Below are 22,374 nucleotides of genomic sequence, written 5' to 3' on the forward strand. Positions count from 1 at the left end.
ATTAAGCACATGGTCAGTTGTGCAATATGCAGGCTTCTTGTGGCTCATGACATCTTATCAGTGGAGGTAGAAGAAGCCGAAGAATGTTGCCTCAGGACCAAGCAAATGTAAAGATTTTCCCTGGCAGGAAGTGGAAGTTGTTGCTGCATCATACACACTCAGTAAAATCCATGCCTTGATGACTGAATTATGTCTAGATATCATTATCACACAATCGTTTTTTAATTGTAGCATTGCCTCATCTGTAGGACTGATGGTTTTATTCATATTTTGGACTGATGGTTTTATTCATATTTTGGACTGATGGTTTTATTCATATTTTGGACTGATGGTTTTATTCATATTTTGGACTGATATTTTGTTCATATTTAGGGTTGATGGTATTGTTAATATATATATATATATATTTTTTTTCACTCTATGCATGGGCTGTCTTTGACGATGGATGACATTGCAGTTTTTTTTATTTTTTTTATTTTTTAATCACTGACTTACCGTAGTGCAATCACAATTGGAATGTGCTGTGGCCTATGTGCTATGGTATAAGCCCCATATATAGCCAAAGGTTTCCTGTGCTGTAAATGCTAACAAGAGCCTGTGTCAGTCTCATATCTAAATAATCGACTGTGGTTGCCTAGCCTCAGGCCCAATTGTGTCAGAGAGGAAAAATAGGGCAGACATTTTTTTTGTTTTTTACTCAGAGAACTGGTGATTTCTCTTAACCCTACATCTCACACTCTCAGCTCTTTATGTCTTTGAATGAACTGGAAATGAGAGTTCATATTGCACATAGGTAAGCCTAAAGTTCGTAAGTTACATAGCAACATATACACACTCTTATAAACTTGTTTTGATGGTACCGGTAGCTAATTACGGTAAATCTTTTGTATCCTCAGGTTAAAATGCATCCACTACATACCTGATTGAAAGTGATGGCATTTGTGTTGAAGCCGTACAAGTAACAATGTTGAGCACAGCAGTGAGACAGCTTAGAAGACCTCTGCTTGGGGCTTTTCATAATGGCAAGCAAGATATCAGTGAATATTTGAAACTGACACCCACCTTACACAACACAACAATAGCACGCTGTCAGTATGGAATTATACCAAGGCAGATGTCTTTCATTGAGGAAGATACACTGAGCAGTAAAGTTCTGTATTACATGAGATCCCAGCATGAGAATGAGATAAATTTTAGGACCTGTGAAAACTTGGAGCATGATGTAAAACTTTATGGTTCTCAGATTATACACCAGATGTTGCTTGTAATTGTTCATAGCACAGAGTTGAAGGCTAGTGATGTTATAAGAACTTTTTCATTATATAACTTACAAAAAAATTCTATACTGAAAGATGTAATTGCCAAGAAGTCATTAATGCAGGATGTAAGGAGGAAAGTTGAACAAATCCTTCCCACTATGACTCTCGATCAACTGAAAAACTTTGCCCAAATATTGAAAGAGCTTCAGTTTAAGAAGAGTAATTACCTAATGAAAATTGTATCGGATATCAGCCTTGAGTGTGAGCGAAGGGCCTATGATGGTGACATTAAACAGTGTCTGGAGCTGTTTGATATTCTTGTGATGCTTCATGGCAATCATGTATGTAAAAGGAATCAGTATGACGTTTTCATGTCATTGTTTGAGAGAGAGATACAGTCAGCTGAACCTGTTGACTTAGTGCATATTCTTCACTACATTGGACTTGGAAAGAAAAAGAAGTTAAACCAAGAGTTTGTTGTTTCTGCTGTGAAACAACTCAGTAAACATGTAGATGATTTAGCTTTTGTGGATGTTGGTATAGCAGCCACTGGCATTTTCAAAACTTGTGTGAAATTAGATAAAAATAGCATTTTCCTACAAAAGGTGGTAGAGCGTTTGAGTAATGTTTTAAAAAATTGCTCAGGAATGAATGATTTAGAATCTTATGCATTTGTGGGAATGATCAAGCTCATCCGAGCAGCAAGGTATGAAGGGAAACATTTCTTGCCCTCTGTCAGTGCTTTTGTCATGCAGGCCAACATGGATGTCCTTACACCAGAAGTTATTGCACATATCCTGGCCCTGTACACCAACATGTCTGTCTATCATCCCCAAGTTTTTACAAGAATGGAGGGCCTTATTCTTCAGTACTTGTCTGCACCATTGCAGTTGGTTCGAATAAAAGATCTTGCTAGAGTGTTGTGGGCCTTGAGTCATGTGAGACACATCTGCTCTCAAGAGTTCTTGGAAGTGTGTGACAAGTGCATCACTGAATTTGTACAGAACTGTGGGGTCAACACATATCCAGAATTTCTTGCAGGATCTTTGCTGTCAATGGCCATTATGGACCATTATCCAGAAAACCTCATTAAAGAAGCCTTTGAACCACAAAAGATCACTGCCGTGTCTAAAGGTATGTGCCAGTGTGTATCACTAAACCTGTTTTGTATTTTAACTGATTGACTTAATTGACAGGCTACTGATGCTTAAGCACTTTATAACTACCATTACTGGTAGCCACCATGCTGTACTTTAATAATATAGGCTACAGTAACTGATTATTCATCTATCTGTATATTGCCAGACGCCTTAATCCTGTAAGGGGTGGCCACAAACAAATTGCCTCCATGTTGCCCTGTCCCCGACCAGTTCACTGCCCTCCCCCCAGCCCACATTCCCTTCTCTTATTTCATCCTTGGCCTCTCACTCCCCATCCTCTCCACATGGCCAAACCATGATTATTCATAATCTTAGTAAGATCTGAAATTTTATCCTCTCCCTTCTTCTTCCTTATAACCCTTTAAGAGGAGATGGTCTGTAATGACTCATATGAAACTTGACTATCAGTCATATGGAGAAATCTGACCTAGGTTCCATTATGTTAGTTCAGGAGCCTCTGTGGTACAATGGTAAAGTGTGCGTTTTCGTACACTGAAGAACGAGGGTTCACACCCCGACAGGGTAAAAAACTTTGGGAGCATTCTTCTGGCCAGTACAATCTCTACCGGACAGCCTAAGCCACTTGGTAGAGATACATTGGCTGTATCAAACCCACTTCAGTCGGGATAGGCCGGTCCTGCAGTGGCCACTCAAATGGCTGATGAGATGAGATCTTCGTTCATCTCTCTGCCACTGAACCAAGAGAAGTGTAGAATCCAGCTGACTGCCAGGCTGTGTGGGTTTTCATATAACTTATAACAGGCCTTTAGGTTACCATCTCAACATGCCTCCTCCTCATGCTCAGTCTCTCCTCTGCTTCATCCTTCCTTTTCTGTCAGTCAAGTAGCTAGTTCCCATTCTTGTCTTTCACATGGTACAGTACACCTCAGATGGCCTCCCTGTTCCAAGCTTCAGTCTTTGAAGATGTCCTTGCTTTCAAAAAATATTTCTTTGTCATTTCTACTGCACATGCAGTTCTCAAGGTTCTTATCATGTATAATGTACCAGAATCCTTAAATACTGTTCTGTTGAGTGCTAACCTACCTACCGGTATTCGTCCGAATCTGTTCTTAAAAGGGTTTAGGAGGTACGTTTAGAAGTAGAGGGTTAGATCTACCTGTCATTAGCCCTTTCTCTGTTAGAAGTGGAGGGTTGATATACCTTTCATTAGTCCTTCTGTTAGAAGTGGAGAGTTAGATATTCCATACCCATCAACAGCCCTTTCTCAGTTAGAGTGCTCTGTTTAGCTAAATGAAGTCATCTGATACAGCAAGAATAGAGTAGATGCTCTATTACATCCTCGGGCTAAATGAGAAAATATCCAGTGTAACTGACTAAAAGGGTTAACCACCACTGAGGTTGGTGCATTTAGGTACAGGTACTGTATTGTCATCAGCTGAACACCTTAAGATTTTGTTCAGTTGAAAATAATTTTAGCATTCATAGGCTATTAAAAAAAGAGAGAAAAAAAATGGTAACGTTTTTCTGTTGGTACACAAAATATATTTAGGTTAGCATCTGACCATTTAGTTCAATCAAAATCATTAGTCAAAGTAAGGTTAAGCTTAGGTGTAAACTGTTGGTACTGTATATAGCTCATAACAACACTTTCCTCATTACCTTTGATGTAGAGTACAGAGTTATTTTTGTTTTTAATGTTTCTCTTCAGTCCGCTATGATTTATGTGTACCTATTTGCACCTTAAATTTTGGGTTTTCTGTCATACACCACAAATGACTGCACTTGCTGTAGCAGATTATTTTTAAATAAAATGCAGAGTTTTAATTATAAGACTGATGTGTTCCCAGTAGTCTGATCCAGCTTATTCCATACGAGTGGAGTGGTGTGCTCGAAATGGTGGGTAAACTGGTCCCTGGCAAATCAGCTTCATAGGTTGCATTGGAACTTTGATGGGTAATTTCTGTTATTTGCTGCAGATTATATTAAAAAAAAAAAAAAAAAAAAAAAAAAAAAAAAGTCATTAAGGACTTACTATACACCTGCCAGGTTATCAGAGGAGCAAGCTGCTGTCACGCCTGCTGATGCTACACAAGGCAGTCAGTGTGGAGCACCCTGAGTTGAGTGTTGCCTTCCCACGCGTCCCTCAGAAAGACCTACCAACACGAACATATGCTGATGAGATGCACTATCGTCCAGCTCTTGCAACACTCATGGAAGGTGCCCAGGTTCTTAATGAAATGTTAGATTCTCCTGTCTTCATGCTTAACTTTACCATTCCACACTTCAATTTTGCTAGTCTGGTAATTAATGACAGTGTATTAAAGGATGTAGTTAGTGCTGGAAAGTCAAATTCTTATGGTCACAGTCATGTAGTTAAGCAACTGTGTTCTGTTTCTGAAAGATACAGTGGAAGTCAATTGGCACTTGAATTATTTGACACAAATTGCACTGTGCAGGATACATTACAACCTATAGGGATGGTTGAGTTGAAGATCAGGCTTATGAAACAGTGTGGATGGATTGTGAAAATGGTGACAGAGGCCGACATATCCAGATGTGAGGGTGACGTACAAGCTGTGGCAGCAGTAATCCTTGATGCACTTGATAAACAGTCCTTATAAGCTGCACTGTTTTGGTAAGCAGTTTTCTGAGATGTTGGTTGGACGTCCTAATAACATCCTATGTAAAGACTTTGCATCATCTTGATTTTTTGTCTCACCTCATGATGGATACACTTTAAATGTTTGATTTCACTGGGCATGCTGTTCTTGGTACTGCCTCTTCATACTTTCTCTTCATCTCTGGACAAGAGAAAGCATAGAGAGGGAGTGAAAAAAAGGTCAGGATGATGACATTAACATGTATATTATGCTGCCATGATATTGTTACTGCAATCAATCAAACCAGATTAATTTAATTAGCCTAGGAGGGGTCCCTCAGACTGAATAAGTGAACCTTTCCAGTGAAGGCACCCTTGAAAATATTATTCAGGCTAATGCCAGGCAATTTATTCAGCTGATGGGAACCTCTCCTGCTGAATAGGTTCATCTTTATGGGTGACCTATTTTGATAGTGACATATTTACTCAGTATTTGAGTGGAGTACACATAATCTACAATAAGTATTGAAATACAGCAAAAGGATTACATTTATTAAGAGATTATTACATTCACGTACCAACAGGAATGCTACACAGTTCATGACTGTATGCCATTGATAAGAAAATAAATAGCCACTACACCATATCCACTTCTGGTATGAGTTTGCTAGTACAGTTCTAATAATATCCTAGTCATGCAGCTAATGGTCCATTAGTGTTCAGTTTTATGTTCTTTCACTGTGAGGGAAATGAAGTCTGGTAGTGTATCTGTTATTGCAGAGAAGACAGCAGTAACAGTTTTATCCAAGTGTATGTTGCTCAAATTTTTTGGTATGTTATAAAACTAGAACAGCTACAAAAAACTCGTTTAATGGTTTAACTGATCTGCAAATTAAACTTGGCAACACAACCTGTGCCAGGTGTAATAACCTGTATGTACAAAGTCAGGCATGTGTGCTTCTTGGCTGACACTTGACATCAACAGTTTCAAAAAAAAAAAAAAAAAATTACCTGTATTTTGAATTTACCCAGTTTTAATTTTGGAAGTATATATTTACTGTACACAAAACTAGTAAGGTTAAGCAATACAGGATATTTCACACAGCAAGTGGGCAAAATGTGTCATGTTTAGAAATGTATTATACCCAGCTGAATAACTATGTTCCTTATTTAAAAAAAAAAAAATAATAAAAATAAAAAATAAAAAAAAAAGCCTCAGACATACATACATTGTAAAATCTTCCCTCCCTCCCTAATATTTTTCAAATTCTTTGTCAGGTTTCTTCCTACACCCTTTATTTCAACTCCCCTTTTGATCCCAGCCCTATATTTCCCTCCCCTAGATGTTTATTTCCTTAACACACCCTCCCTGTGTTCTGCCATGTGCATATCCACATTAATGGAAGGTAAACAGCCTATCCCCTTTTTACCCCCTTTGAGGCATACAGGTCTGGGGCTAGGATGTTGTAGTCCAGTACATTTAAAAAGACCAACCTGCTTCCTTTGGTGGCATTATAGAGAGAGAAATATTTATCATAAATAAATAAAAATTAATCTGGTCACCTATTTTTTTGAACCTGTGTAAGGCTGTCACTTAAATGGGTTATTGTAACCAATAGACCAGGACCTAACTTGAAAAACTTTGCTGTTTCTTAATGCCTTGAGCTGAAATCTTATTTAGTCATGCTTTCCTATCTGTACAGGTTCAGTTTTTGAGCTGAACCTTAAATACAGAACACTGTTTCTGTAATAAAACAAAGGGGAGTTGGAAAACCTGTATTTATTATTATCAAAGTGAAATACAAATGTAGGCTCTGACTTACTGTACTCTGAGCACAGTATTACACAGTTTCTTAAGAATCTTTAAAAAAATGTTCACCTGTGCATGTGATGTGTCATTGTGCATTTGCAGTATACTGTACTTCACTTTGATAAAACACATGCATGGTTTTCCTGGCTCATCTCTGAACTATTACAGATATAAATGTGTTCGTTACCTAAAATCTACCCTGTATTACAAATTATGATCTGGTGAAAAATTATTTCATTCTGCCATTTTATAAAAATTAGCCAGCTACCTACACTTACATTTTATATATTCTTAGTTTTTCCATTAACCCTCCCCTGGTTTGGACAACTCTACTGTTCTATTCCTGTTGTGAGACAAAATTATTCAGCTTTGTCATAGGTGCCTGAGTGCTGCTACTGGTACCAATAATCCTCTTATGGTGAGGAAAACCCTTGTATTCTATTCCAGCCAACAACTGGCAATTTTATTGAGTCCTATGATCCTGAGAGTGTTAAGTACAGGTACTCTGACCCAAAACAGTAACAGCATGTGTGACGGCTGCCATGTCCCGGTTATTAGCAACACTTGAGATTCTCGGATATTTAACAACCTGTGACTTAGGGCATATAACTGGACATAAATTCCTTGTTATGACAGCATGCTTGTTGCAGTTTCACCATTTGCAACACCTGACTACAAATTGCCAGTTCTCAAAAAGAAATACAGAATTGGCTGTCCTGAAAACAGAAAAATTTAAGTACTGTACTGTACAAAAGTTCTTACTAGGCATCCATATGCAATTGAGATAGGTACTCCTGTATATAACTGGGGTTTGAAATGTAAAGTAAATTGGAAGCCATCCGATATATCTGTATCAAGGCATAAATCAAATTTTAAATTCTGAAGAATTTCTAAATGATCATTATAATAACGTGTACATACAATGACACTTGTTTAACATAAAATCTTGTATATTTTTAATGTGTCTACTGGGAAACTGATGTAAACTGTTATAATGGTAGGCTTAAAGTTGCACATAAATAATATACACTTCCCTCAAGGAGTGTTACAACATATTTATAAAGGAACTAAAGATATGGAGCAACATGCCCATATGTATTAATATGTTTCTGATACTAATATCAAATTCCATCATGAATATAATTGACTCTATGTAATTGTTTTACTGAAGCTACTAGTACTATATTTCGTCATTAGAAAATTTACAGTGAAAAATCAACCAGAAGAATTGTAAAGAAAATTATAATAAAACTTTCTAAAAACCAAAAATAAATCCTTTGTACACATTCGCGAACCCAGCCAATGACCCGAGAGTTGCATCTCAGTCAAGCATGATCACATCATTAGACCCCCGGTTCTGAAAAAAAAAAAAAAGGGATAAAAATAAAACAGAATATTTTTTTCTCCCTGACATAAGCTTCACTCCATATTTTCTATTAAGCATCAAGTACTACATACTATTACTACTCATATTTTTTAAATTTAGCTTTAACTATTTTAAATAATTTCATAAGATACAGAAATTTTAAAACTACAACAACATTTAACCCACAAAACATTCCTTTAGTTACAGGAACAAAAACTATATACAGTACACATTGCTAATCTTATAATGCTTTTAGTCCCTTCAGCCTGATGACATACTGTATTTTATTCTTGCCATCACTGGACAATTTTACTCATATTGGGGAAGACCCATCAAACCAGGGGTTGGATATGGCTTCCATTAACCCCTACCCTACAAGATGTCTTTTTTAAGCTGAATAAAACCATCCGGTGGTAGCTTCACTAAAACGAAAACTATGTCATCGGGCTGAAAGGGTCAAAATTAGATTCGTTTTAGACCTTGTCCTTTGCCCCCTGAGGCTGTGCGGGCTCTGTTCTCATGGTGGCGGAGGTGGACGGGCGGGAGACGTAGTTTGATGTCGCAGAGGCCATGCCCGTACTGGAAGGCTGTCCACGTAGGAGGCCTGCTGCCATCTGGGGAAAACATAGAACCAAAAAAACTCTATACTCCATTCCATACTAGTATTACACTAATACATGACTTGCACCCTTCCACACCTGTTCATACTCCCTCATTCTAACCCCATCACCTGTAACTATATCTGCAATGGTCTATAGTTACAGGTGATAAGAGTAATGGGCAGATGTGGCAGAGTATAAGTCTTGGCAGAGTGCAGTTTTAATTTGGAAATGACTATATCTATCTACCATCCAATCCCATCACTGCCTCATCAGGAACACAGAGGCCTGGGGCTAAGCTAGTTGGTCAAGATATTTTAAGCAAGAATAACTATATCTGTTTTACTCTGCCTAAATTACCATCTCCCCATCTTGATTACTGAGTTGTTGCAAGAGATTACCAATAGAATTTGCTAGTCATGAAGAAATGCCAAGGAAAGGATGCAGGGTTACAATACTGTCTTATTCTGTTAGTGCCCTATGTGAAATCACCTGCAAAGGAGAGAACTACGGGCCCAATTAACGTGAAATGACCATCAATGCTCTCTTGCCCCACTGGTTTTAAGTGAGCAATAACCTCCAATTTCCTCGCCACAAAGGGTACAAGGTTACCAAATTTGCCATGGATGTTTCAGCTCCTTGGGGTGTGATCTGTGTGAGGTGGTTGATGACTTGGTTCTCCCGCTGGATGTTCTCCTCCAATACCCTCAGCTGCTGCTCCAACATGGGCAGCATCTCGGGGTGGTTGCCGAATGGAAGCAATTTCCTCTGCTCAGGGGCAATCATTGGGTTCTTCAGCTGTGGATTGGAGGTGATACCAGCAAGTTTAGTAAGAGGTGGCAGTCCAGTGGTTTGTGATGTGGTCTATAGCTGCAGATTGTAACAGTAGCATTCTTGTTATGAGGTGGTGGTCAAGTGCTTAAAGAAGTGATTTACAGCGATGGATTGTGGTTTCATTTGTGTTCTCAGTGCAAATTTGTGGACAAGAGGTTATTTAAGTGATCTATCTTATCTATGGCCAGACACCTTTATGTGAGAGATGGCAGTCACTAACAAATTGCCTCCACATCATTCTGTTCTCCGCTATCAGGTGGCCCTCCCTCCATCTCATACTACACTCACTCATATATTGTACTGTACCCTTAAACAATCCCTCCACCTCATCCTCAATCTCCTCTCCCTCTCTCCCTCCACCTTATTCTAATACACTCTCCTTGTCAATCCCTCACTTTCCATTTGCTCTAAATACACCACCTCAGCTGTCTACTGTAGATCAAATGGTTAGATATCTGGCATCATCTGAGGGTTACTCAGACTTTTAAACCTCATACCACAAAAGGCACCTCTAAATAAAATAAAACTGGTGGTGTAGTGAGAATAGAATAGTTAAGATTACTGTTGTCCTTAGAGGGTTAAACACAGATCTCATCAAGAAGTTACTGGTCAAGAGCTTAGAGAAGTGACTGCTGTCTGAAATAATGAAAGTTCAATCCTATGGTGTGGCAAGCAACAAATTATGTTAAAACAAGCTACTCGTCTTCCACAAGACCCCTTCCTCTACCTCACTGCCAAATGGCCTTGTGGCTTAACTCTGGGATATTCAATCAATTCCACAAGACCCACTAACATGTCATAAAAATATGCCCACTTAATATCATTACATCAGTCATGAATGAGGTAGCACTACTGCATACAAGATGGAGTGTAGGTATTAGCACTGAAGTTGTGACATGCATAGGTTTATGACATGGAGGGTTGCTAGCTGCTGCTGCTGTTGTTGCCCCAGAGTCATCTGGATGTGAACCTGCTCAGCTGCAGGCTAAGCTGCCCTCTTCCACCGGTGCAACAACCTCTTCTTCAAGGTCAAGGAAGGAGATAAGGGATATTTGTATTACCAGGCAATGGGGTTGTCTGTTAATCTAGTGACATAATATGAAGGCATCAATCACACACACTATTTTCATGGTGAAATGGTAAACAATCAACACACTAATATCCTCTAATCCTAGCAATGCACTTACATTATAGACCATAGCCTGCACTCTCTGGTAGTGGTTAAGATGAATCTTTTGAATCTGTTTGGTGGCCAGTACCACACTCTCGCACATCTCGGCTTGGGATAGGTTGGGGTTCTGCTAAGGAAGTTTTAAATAATTATATTCCACATCATTTTAAAGAAAAACATATGCATTAGTGTTCATCATCATCATCATCATCATACGGACCTCCTTTCCCACCCAAGGGCAGGGTGAGGAGTAGCAATGGTCAGACAGCACAAACTTGCCCAATCCAAATAGGCCACACTTGCATGCATTATAGTTACAAACAGAAATTGTTTAATATGAAGATATAACACACATGTCAACAATACCATCATCATAATCAGCACCCTAACTCTGAATTTAACATCCCTAAATCAATCACCATCCTGACCCCATTTCCCAGTATTCCACACTTAATTTTTGAAACTGAAAATTCAGAGTCAGAGGTACAGTATAAAAAAATAGGAGAACAGTAAATTCCAAACATACTAAACATAAAGTAAAACAAACAAACATCATCATTCATCATCATCCGAATCTCCTTTCCCACCCTAGGGCAAGGTGAGGAATAGTAATGTCCAGGCAGCCCAAGTTTGCCCAATCCAATGGGGCACGCTTCCATTCACTCATAATTCAACCCCCCAGAATCCTGGCTCCACCTGATATGCCAAACTTTCACCATATTCTGTAGCTCCACATTAATGTGTCCAACAGAGTCAATCCAAATGCTGTCACGTTAAAATGGGGTGCCAAATCCTTGATCATGCACTTCTAAAAACATTCATCCAGCAGCTCGATCTCTCTTCCTCACACACTCATCCACCATATCCCTCCACCTTCTCCTTGGCCTACCTCGCCTCCTCCCTCCTTCAAATTTGCTCAGATATACCTTTTCACCACTCTACTGTTATCCATTCTCTCCACATGACCATACCATTTCAGCACACTCTCTTTGATTCCAGTGTTCACAGACTTCCTCACTCTGCACCTTTCACAAATCACATTATTTCGTATCCTGTCCACTCTCTGTGCTCCTCATACATTCCTCAGCAGTCCCATCTCCACTGCTCTCACTCTTGACTTAACTTTTATGCCACACCATAGTCTCAGATCCCTATGTTAAAGTTGGCACTAACACTCCTTCATGTAAGCCTCGCACAACTGCAACACTCAAGCCTCTTTCTTATCAAGGCCTTCATGGCACCAGCTACTTTCCTTCCTTGTGTCAGTCTACTTTTCACTTCTTTTTCACAATTTCTTCTCTTTTCTGTCACTGTACCCAGGTATCTGAACTCTCTCACCAATTCCAGTCTCTCTTCATTTGCTGTAACATCACTCTGGGAGTCACCTTCTCTCTTGATTTCCATCACTTTACCCTTTTCTACATTTACCCTCAAGGCACGACGTTCACAGACATCAGCAAAACTCTGCACTAGTCTACCACACTTCTTTTGCCAGGTCTTAAATTGTCCTGTTTTTCCTTCTGTCAAAATCGACCAGCTACAATATAAAAGAAGTCACCCGCAACTGACCTGTGCCTTGATGGTGCTAACAACACCCTCAAAGCTGAAGGAAGACAGGGAGAGTGATGGCATCCCAGCACCAGTCATCATGGTTGGGTTGCCCACCACTGACATCACACTGCCTCGCTGGTTCTGCACCACTGCAATATGACATCACTTCACTGTGGCTGTTCTAAAACTCACTTCAAGCCCTCTTAGAAATTACACGTCATATGGACCTATGTAGTTTTACACAGCTGATACAATGCAAGTTTCAAGCTTTCTAAAGCTATTGTTTTCATGGGACAGTAAGATTGCCTATAACAGAACATATCTGTCCCAACTTCATTTCTATCTATCTATCTATTGCCAGCTTTGTTGCATATTCTTATTAAAAAAAAAAAAAAAAAAAAAAAAAAAAAAAAAAAAAATCCTTCTCATCACCCCTAATGACCTTCCTCCCCCTAAACTTGCCCTGACCTCCCCAAACTGGCCTTAACGATACACACATTTATATACAACTTATGTTAATCCCTCCAATATTCAAAATAAAACTTGCTAAATAATTTCTTCCATGAATCTCTCCAAAATTCAAAATGAAACTTATTACATTCTTTCTTCCCTGAACTCCTGCAAAACTCCAAATAAAACTTATGAAATCTTTTCTTCCTTGATCCCCCCTAAAATCCAAAATAAAACTTACTAAATCCTTTCTTCTCATTTTCGTAATCCTCCCAAGCGGCTTTACGTTCCTCTTCACTCAACTCTTCACTTGTCTGGTTCTCTAAGAGGGAATCGTGTTCATGGTAGTCTACTATCCAGTCCTTCTGACGCTTCAGCAACTCGGCTAATAACCGATCCTGAGAGAAAATTATAAACCATCATTGGACAGACAAAATTTCTCCATAATCAAGTACAGAAAAAAAATACACAAACACACTTGGATATAAAGCTTCTCCTTATTCATGTGCGTGAAAATACCTGCAATTTTTCCTAAGGTTGCATTTATCTGACAGACTGATGAAAAAATGAAATGGCAGATTATTCTGTCCCACAACATTCAACATTTAGAACCATTCCCCTTTTCTACAACTCATTTTAATGTCTTTCCTAACCCCAATCATACATATTCTGAGCAAACCATGGGGACATCACAAACCTCTCTCTCACTCCACCACTGCTACCAAGCCACTCATGCAGGCACTGATAATACAGGTTTTGTTAATAACAAACTCTTTACAACATTCAGCAGCTTTCCTTCCAAATCATATAAACAAATCAATTTTCATAAGCCCTACCTGCTGACCATTTCATATATTACTTCCATACCTTTCAAGGCTAATATCATTATCATTATCATCTCCATCATCACAACCTTTTTCCCCTTCACAAAATTGGGAAACAAAGTACATAAGCGGAAAACCTATCATCAGCATGCCCAGTGGAATGGATGAGACACTCATTCACCCACCAATCAAGCCCCATAATCCTGGTTCTGCCTCACTGGCCTAGCTATCAGGACTATTTTCTCCTTTACAGATGTGCTTCACATATGGTACATTTCCAAGATAAAGTCCATCCATCCATCCATCATCCAACCCTGTGCTGCCCCATAAGGAGCGTAGGAGCCCAGGGCTGGGCACGTTGGTCCTGACATTTAAGATGCCAAGATAAAGTCAGTCCAAGAAATTATGTTAAAAAAAGGAGTGCCTAACCTTTATGTGTCTTCTCTACATAATTCAGCCAACCTACTATAGTATCTGCTTTACTGCTGAGGGATATTTGTATGCAGCATGTGTTGCGAGTGTAATGCTGTATGGTAGTGAGCCCCAGGCAATAAAGGAATAGGATACTCGCAGGCTCAAACGTACAGAAATGGCAATGATTAGATGGATGCGCAGTGCGTCCTTGAGTGCAAGGCCTGGGGGGGCTAAGTTTACGGTGGAAAAGTTGAGGGGTAGGATGGGACTGCAGTCTATTGATGCTGTGATAAGGAGAGGTAGATTGAGATGGTCTGGGCACATGGAGAGGATGTGGGATGATAACTGGGTGCAGAAAGTGAGAAGTGTTAATGTTGGGGGTAGGGTAGTGAGGGGTAGACAGAGAAAGACCTGGGACGAGGTCACTGAGTGTGACCTCAGGGTTAAGGAACTATACAGGGAAGCTGCCAGAGATCAAGCAGCATGGAGAGCCCCTATTGGGTGACCAAGGCCGAAGCATGTAAGCATGTTGGAGCCTTCAAAAACGAAAACTTCCCTTATCTCCAACTCAACAGATAAATTTGTTATAACCCACCCTGTAACAGAGCCTCAAACGAACTAAAGTCTGTTGTTTATTTTCCAATGTACTTGTTAACTTCCATACTGTACCTCGTTTTCATACACACCTATTTACCAAACCCATCCAGCTTCTTGCCCCTTCTTACCTTCTCCCACCTTCAAACATCAGTAACAAGGTCTACAAAACAAATATGGGCTGACCTCCGGCACGATAGGCGTCTCGCGGGTGCCAACATCTGCGGGGCTGAACTCGTACAACTGCGCCAGCTCCTCCATCTTAAAGTAGCGCTTGATTTGGTGCTCGTCAACCACACGTAAAGCCGTTGACATCTTAGTCACCTGACGCGAGTAGATTTTTTCCTCCATAGTGCCCTGTGGAAAGAAACCCAATGGCATGTAAGAGAAGCGCAAGTGGAGTTGAGAATGTCAGAAAACATATATGGATTAGAAAGGAATACAAGTTAAATAAAGAGTAATGTCAGAAAGCATTAAGTGGAACTGAGAGACATGTGGAATTGTGAGGCATACCAAAAGTGGAAGGGAGAGGAATATCAAGAGTGAAAAAAGTGGGACATTGAGGAAATGTTAAGACTGGAAAGCAGAAGAAAGTCTAAATTACAGGTGAAACAAAGAGGAATGTCAGAGAATAGCAACTGGAACTGAGAGGAATATTTAAGAGTAACAAGTGGAACAGAGTAATATCCACGAATAGCAAGTGAAGTAAAGGGGCATGGCAGACAAAAGACAGAGGATGAGACAGAAACGTCAGTGGACAGCATAAAAAATACAAAAGGAACATCAGAGAACAGCAAGCAGGAGAAAGAGGATTATCAAGGGAAGTAGCATGTGGATTAATGAGGAAGGTCAAAGAACAGCAGGTGGATGAGAGAGCAATATCCAAGAATACCACGTGGAATACAAAACTACAACAATAATAATAATAATAATAGCTCTGTGCCTAGAGTGAGGAGTGGTTGGAAGAAGTTCAAGGAGCTGTTGCCTTTCCTGATACAGTACACCCTCATTATCGACGGGGGTTAGGTACTTAAGATACCCGTCGATGCCTAAAACCGTCGATACCGATTTTCGTCTGGTCAGGTACACTTTATTTATATATTTTAGTATCCCTTCAATCACTCGTATGTAATATGCAGTTTAGTTTTAGTGTTTCTTAGAAATAAATTAGTTAGGCAATTGAAAAACTGAATATCATAATAAAACTACTTATATTAAGTAAAGAATTATGGAAAAAATAGCATAATCTCTGATGTTGATGCATAGTGGTTGTACACTGGACCTCAACTTGTAATGGCTGCTGTATCATCACTTCTCTCTCCACTTACACCTCACTCCATCTAAATATAAAAGGCGAAACCAGCAGTTGTAGCCATCCATATGTTTACATAACCGAGTGTGTAAAAAAAAAAAAAAAAACGAAAGCAGCAGTGGTGGTCATTCATACGTCTAATAACTGAGAGTGTGAGGCAAGTGTTACGTTAGATCAGCTGTTTGCACCGATCTTCACAACACACGCCGGTGCTGCTAGCTCATACGAGAGAGACCACGCTCTCCTATTTACTTTCATTCTCAAGAGCTTCCTTTCATTCTTGATATTCCATTTCTCCCAGACCTAAATTTTCACGACTGTATGGCAGTTTATGCTATCAAAGATGAATCTTAGCCTAGCTTTCGCTAGGATCTTCTTTTAGGAAAATTCAACTCTCCTTATGCTCGTATATTTCATATTTAATCTCTGCCTAACTTTTGCAAGAAATATCCTTTATTGACAAAAAATCCAACTCGTCTTTAACATTATAACAAATGATACAGGAGCATGGGTTTTATCATATGTCCTTCTGAATTACCACACAACAGCACAGACACACGATCTTTTGCTGCTTTAAAGCCTGGCGCACTTTTCTCCTCCTCCGAAATGTACGTTCTTTTAGGCATTTTCTTCCACCACAGGCGTGTTTCATCCGCATTAAACACTTGTTCATGCCTGTACCCTTTCCCCCTTATAAGTTCAGCAAAGTCACGTGGGTACGATTCTCCTGCTATCTGATCTGCTGAAGCTGCTACACCAGTCATCCTAATGTTATGTAGGCCATACCTTTTCTTAAAATTCTCAAACCAGCCCTTGCTGGCTGCAAATTTCTTTTGCCTAGAAGCACCAACATTAATAGGCCTATCACCATCGTCATTACTTTCATCACCATCATCACTATTTTCACCTGCCTCACTTTCATCACCATTATCTTCACCAACACCACTGCTTTCATCAGCAAACCGAGCATAGAGTTGTTTTGCTTTGTTTCTGATGAACTGGGAGTCTAGCGGCACGTGTCGACGGTTTAAGTCCTCAGTCCAAATATTCAGTGCCTTTTCCACCTTCACCAAGGCATCATCTCTCACATGCATCGTTACTTTAGCCGATCCTGGTGTGCACGAAACCAGAGCATCTTTAATGTCTTTTTCTCTCCATTTTATGCCACGAACACTGGACTCATTCATGCCATACTCGCGACCAACCGCTGCATAGCTCATTCCACTTCTAAGTTTTTGTAATATTTCGTTCTTTACCTCCAAGGTAAGTACTTTCCTTGCTCTCTTAGCTGCCTTATTTCCAGTTGGAGTGTTACAAGGGAGCTTCGGAGCCTTGATGATCGCGAAAGCACTATAGATGTGGCCGAACACGATATGAGAACAACAGACAAACGTGTACTGATGCTGTTGTTTGTTGGGTCGGCGGGAACATGCCGCGAGCAGCCAGAGACACCTGGCAGGATGACGCGCAAACTTGCTAGGAGGTGCCAATACAATTCTTTATTTTTTCATTTTTTTAATAATAATAATTTAACTCCCAGGAGACAAAAAAACCATCGATAATCAAATCCGTCCATAAAAAAAACGTCGATAATGAGGGTGTACTGTACTGAGAAGGCTCTCCATCCATGCTAAGGGATCTTTGTATTTGGCATGTGTTAGGAGTGTAATGCTATATGGTACTAAGACCAGGCAGTAAAGGAAGAGGATATTCGCAGGCTCAAACATACAGAAATGACAATGATTTGGTGGATGTGCAGTGTGTCCCTGAGTGTGAGGCCTCGGGGGGCTAGGTTTACGATAGAAGAGTTAGGGATAGCATGGGACTAGAGTGTATTGGTGTTGTGGTGAGGAGAGGTAGATTGAGGTGGTTTGGGCATGTTCAGGATGGGGAATAAATGGGTGCAGAAAGTGAGAAGTGTTAACGTTAGGAGTAGGGCTGCAAGAGGTTGACTGAAAAAGACCTGAGATGTGGTCACTAAGCGTGATTTCAGGGATAAGGGACTGAACAGGGAGGCTGCTAGGTATCAAGCAGCAAGGACAGCTGCCATTAGGTGACCAAGGCCAACGCATGCAGGCATGTTGGAGCCTTCAAAAACAAAACAAAACAAAACAATAATAATAATAATAATCAGTCATTTTCATTCATCATCTAATTCAGTGTTGCCCCAGAGAAGCACAGGAACCCTGGGCTGGGCAAGTTGGTCCTGACATTTAAGATGAGAGGCTCAATCCGACTGGAGCCTTAATTATTCACTAAATGAAAAAATAAATAAAACAGTGGAATGGACATACCTGGGCAACAAAGCGATATACGTAGCAGGGCTTCTTCTGGCCGAACCTGTAGACTCTGAAGATGGACTGGGTGTCATGTGAAGGGTTCCATGAGGAGTCGAAGATCACCACTCGATTGGCCGCCACCAGGTTGATTCCCAGGCCACCCGCACGGGTTGAGATCAGGAAGAGACGACACCTGCATGTGCCAAGATTTTTATTATTAATATCATCATTACTATTTGTACTATTACCATAACTATTGTTATCACCATCAATACCATTATCATCATCATCATCATTACCATTATCATTCATCACCTACAATTATTATTACCAGACTCATCACCATTATTATATTTTTTTCATCATCATCTTCATCAACATAAAAGTTTTCTCAGAAGTACAGCCCAGTTATGGGTAGGTGAGTGATGTTCATTCCATGAGGTATTTGTACTATTTCGTATTACACAATCAAAAACCTTTAGCCATCCATTGGTGACTGTAGAAGGTTTAGTACTGCCCTTTTTTGCCATTAAGCTACATGAAGCTGCAAAAGGCTGAAAATCTCCACCAAGTTACTGTGAAAGGACTATAACTGGAACTACACTACACCCCCACTCACCGTTCATTATTGGAACTGTTGAACACCTTACAGAGAGTCTTGCGAGTCTCGGCTGTGGTTGATCCATCCAGGCGTAGGTAATCTTGGTCCTTGCGCCACTTCTTGTATGGCAGCGGCAGTGGGTCCTCCGGTTGTGGTAGGCTCAGCTCACCGTCGCTGACCATTTGTAGGAAGTCTTCGATCATGTCCAGCGCAAGCAGAGACTGGCTGAACACTAGCCTGGGGGGAATAATATAACCATCAGTGCATGAACTGCACATCTTCATCATGACTGGAAAGAACAGACTTAACATTAGTCTAGGGGGATCAGTATCACCACCAAGGCTTAGACACCAGATCATTATCATCATCACCACCACCACCATCATTCCCCCAAAAGGTGATTGAGTGAACACAAGCTTAGGGAAACCAATATCACCATCAGCATCATCATTGCTAACTTCACTATCATCATCATCACCATCCTAACCAGAAGTGACTTACTGAACACTATATAGAGGGAATCAATATCATGATGACAAGAGCAGTTCATCATCACTGACCTTTTTCCCCTATGGATGGGTTCAGGGCACTTTGTTTTTCATTCCTTCATCATCTAATCCTGTGATGCCCCACATGGAGAGTAGGAGCCTGGGGCTAGGCAAGGTGGTCCTGACATTTAAGACGAGAGTAACCAACCTCACTCAACCCTGAGTGACATTACGTGAGCAATAAACCCCAACCACCCCTTGGATATAAAAACCTGCACTGGCTCAATCCAACTGAACAGCTTAATTACCCACTAAACTACCATGTGCCATAATTTGGTTATATGGTTACCACCCAGCACTGTAAATGGTTTCCTGGTGCACAGGAAACCACTTGGCTTGTCACTCAGTGTAGAGTCACCTGTACACAGAAGGAAGAGGAAAGAATGAAGAAATGAAAGACAGAAGAAGAAGTAAGGAAAGAAGGAAGGAATACCAATGAAAATTAAATAATGCCCTCTGATTAACTCCATCATCATCTCCCTCTCATTTCCTCTCTTGTCTCCCTCCCTCCCCACAATGGAGAAAATAAAGCAAACCTCCCTAACTAACTCACACTTTATCACCAATGGATGTACACTCCCTGAGGATATCAAGGAGGAGTATAATCTTGCCGCTGTGCTCCAGTTTATCCAGGAAGCCATCCTCTTCAAAGTTTTCACCAACATTATCCATCAGCACCTTCTTCCACCAGTCCACCCGCACCTTACCACTCTCAGTCAGGCCTGGGATGGGACCTGGAGTACAGCAGCATTCGTTATTACACTAACCCCATCACTTCAATCATTCATTTATAAAGGGTCCAACATATTTGCATGAGTCAGCCTTGGTCATCTAGTGGCAGCCGTCATAATGTTCAGTCTATACCAACTTCTGGACTCTATTATATTTATATTTATGTTTTGAAGGGCCGAGCTACCACAGTGAATTTACGTAACCCTTGCTGCATCTTTTGTTTGTGTTTCGTAATTTCAAAGTATACCAGCTCTAGTATTCATCCATTCATATCACTGAACAAAAATACTCTAATTCCTTGACAAATGTTTTACCACTTATTCATTTAGTCTGGGCTTATAACCTATTCTTCTATGTCTCATCATCACAAGGTCCATTAAGGTATGCAGTAATAAGTGCTACTTTTCGTAATACTCCTCCATTCATCTGTCTCCATGCTTCCTAATTCATCAATAACACAGTCCTCATTACTCTATTAATGAGCACCTAAATCTGACCTTACACACGAAACAGCTTCTCGAACACCCACTTCAGTTCCTCTAACTTCGTCTCTCACAATGTGATGACATTACACCTTCCTTTCTTGTACACCTTTAATATCTCTCTTGTTTTACATCCTCTATCATTTCACACAGCCTTCCTAGTCTTACAGGGTCCTTGGGAGGCATGCATCTCAGTCTAAGGGCTTCCATGGCTAAGGAAAGTTATGACCTCTGTTCAAGTGTCTCCTATATCACATTTACTCTGACCAGATGAAGATCCCTAACCCTTTCAGTTCAGTTCACTGCTAACTGACTAAGACTGGAGATTGATGGGTTCTTTTGACAAGTACCCAAGAAGACTTGTTCCTAACTCATAACTACAGCTTATCTAATTTATCATACTAGCATTCAGGTTGTGGGAGTGGCCCTATCCATAAAGTAAAAAACAAACTACAGTCATCATAAGTCAATACAACAGAGGATTACTTCAACAAACTTACCTGGTTTTTCTAATTCCCCTGCATCAACTTCACTTTCATAATTTTCAGATTCATTACCATTACTGGCATCTTTCTTCTTCTTCTTCTTCTTCTCTTGCTTTTTCTTTTTTTTTGGCTGATCATCATCAGAGGAATCAGGAGTTGAGTCATCACAGATGAAGTCTGCCATCTCCTCTTCATCTTCTTCAAACTAAAATTGGAAAAATGAAAGAAGAAAAAGAAACACTACTAATATGATAACAAACAATGCAATTACACTAAGTCTTGATTGTCTCTGTTTATTTATTTTTATTTTATTTATTATGTCTGCAATAATTATACATTCATCATCATCATCACCTGGACCTCCTGTCCCATCCTAGGGCAAGGTACGGAGCAGCAGCATTCAGACATCCCTAGTTTGTCCACACTTCCATTCACTCATCATTCAAGCCCACGGAATCCTGGCTCCACCTGATAGGCCAAAAGGTTTCACCACGTGCTGTAGCTTCATATATACCTTTCTGATGGAGTCGATCCATACACTGTCATGTTACAAAGCGGTGCCAAACCCCTGGTCATGCGCTTCTCCACACAAAATTCATCTACCCAGCTTGATCTCTTGTCAGTCCCTTAGCCTCAACAACTTGCAATCCTCTCTTCCTCACACACTTGTCCACCATATCTCACCACCTTCCTCTTGGCCTACCTAGCCCCCTCCCTCCTTCAAATTTGCTTAGATATACCTTTTCCACAACTCTACTGTCATCCATTCTCTCCACATGACCATATCATCTCAGTGCACTTTCTTTGGTTCTGGTGTCCACAAACTTCCTCAATCCACATCATTCATGAATCACATTATTCCATATACTATCCACTCTCCGTAATCCACATACATTCCTCAACAGTTCCACTTCCACTGCTCTCACTCCTGACTTTTCATTTTCATGCCACACCATAGTCTCACATCCATATGTTAAAGTTGGCACTAACACTCCTTCATGTAAGCCTTGCACTGCTGCAACACTCAAGCCTCTGTTTCTTATCAAGGCCTTCATAGCACCAGCTACCAGTACTGTACTTTCCTTCTTTGTGTCACTCTACTTTCCACTTCTCTTGCACTATTTCTTCTCTTTTCTATCACTGTACCCAAGTATTTGAACTCGCTCACCAACTTCAGTTTCTCTCTCCATTCATTGCAACATCACAGTGCGAGTCACCTTCTCTCTCAATAACCATCACTTTACTCTTCTTACATTTACTTACAAAGCACGATGCTCACAGACATCAGCAAAACTCAGCACTAGTCTACCAAGCTCTTGTCCAGTATTTGGAGGTATAGTAGG

At 40.3% G+C, this 22,374-nt stretch overlaps 2 protein-coding genes across 2 annotated transcripts in view; one reads left to right on the forward strand and one right to left on the reverse strand.

The window, feature by feature from the left end:
- Window positions 1-900: 900 nt before the first annotated feature.
- On the forward strand, window positions 901-5,963 carry LOC145393028 (uncharacterized). Its single transcript, XM_080267352.1, has 2 exons — window positions 901-2,393; window positions 4,427-5,963. Exons 1-2 carry the CDS (start codon window positions 965-967, stop codon window positions 4,999-5,001), a joined length of 2,004 nt encoding a protein of 667 aa, XP_080123478.1. The 5' UTR covers window positions 901-964; the 3' UTR covers window positions 5,002-5,963.
- The window catches only part of LOC145393029 (uncharacterized), a 60,404-nt gene continuing 43,547 nt past the window's right edge, over window positions 5,518-22,374 (reverse strand). The window contains exons 24-34 of the mRNA XM_080267353.1: window positions 21,047-21,236; window positions 19,886-20,066; window positions 18,803-19,021; window positions 18,199-18,376; window positions 14,779-14,949; window positions 13,002-13,158; window positions 12,329-12,459; window positions 10,776-10,886; window positions 9,367-9,552; window positions 8,635-8,769; window positions 5,518-8,146 (exon numbers count right to left, since the gene is read on the reverse strand). Of these exons, the coding sequence (XP_080123479.1) occupies window positions 8,111-8,146; window positions 8,635-8,769; window positions 9,367-9,552; window positions 10,776-10,886; window positions 12,329-12,459; window positions 13,002-13,158; window positions 14,779-14,949; window positions 18,199-18,376; window positions 18,803-19,021; window positions 19,886-20,066; window positions 21,047-21,236 (1,695 nt within the window). The 3' untranslated portion in view covers window positions 5,518-8,110. The remainder of the gene's footprint in view (window positions 8,147-8,634; window positions 8,770-9,366; window positions 9,553-10,775; window positions 10,887-12,328; window positions 12,460-13,001; window positions 13,159-14,778; window positions 14,950-18,198; window positions 18,377-18,802; window positions 19,022-19,885; window positions 20,067-21,046; window positions 21,237-22,374) is intronic.

Source organism: Coenobita brevimanus, chromosome 23 (assembly GCF_032717465.1).
Source record: "Coenobita brevimanus isolate Jiangsu-jjx chromosome 23, ASM3271746v2, whole genome shotgun sequence".
Classification (NCBI taxonomy): domain Eukaryota; kingdom Metazoa; phylum Arthropoda; class Malacostraca; order Decapoda; family Coenobitidae; genus Coenobita; species Coenobita brevimanus.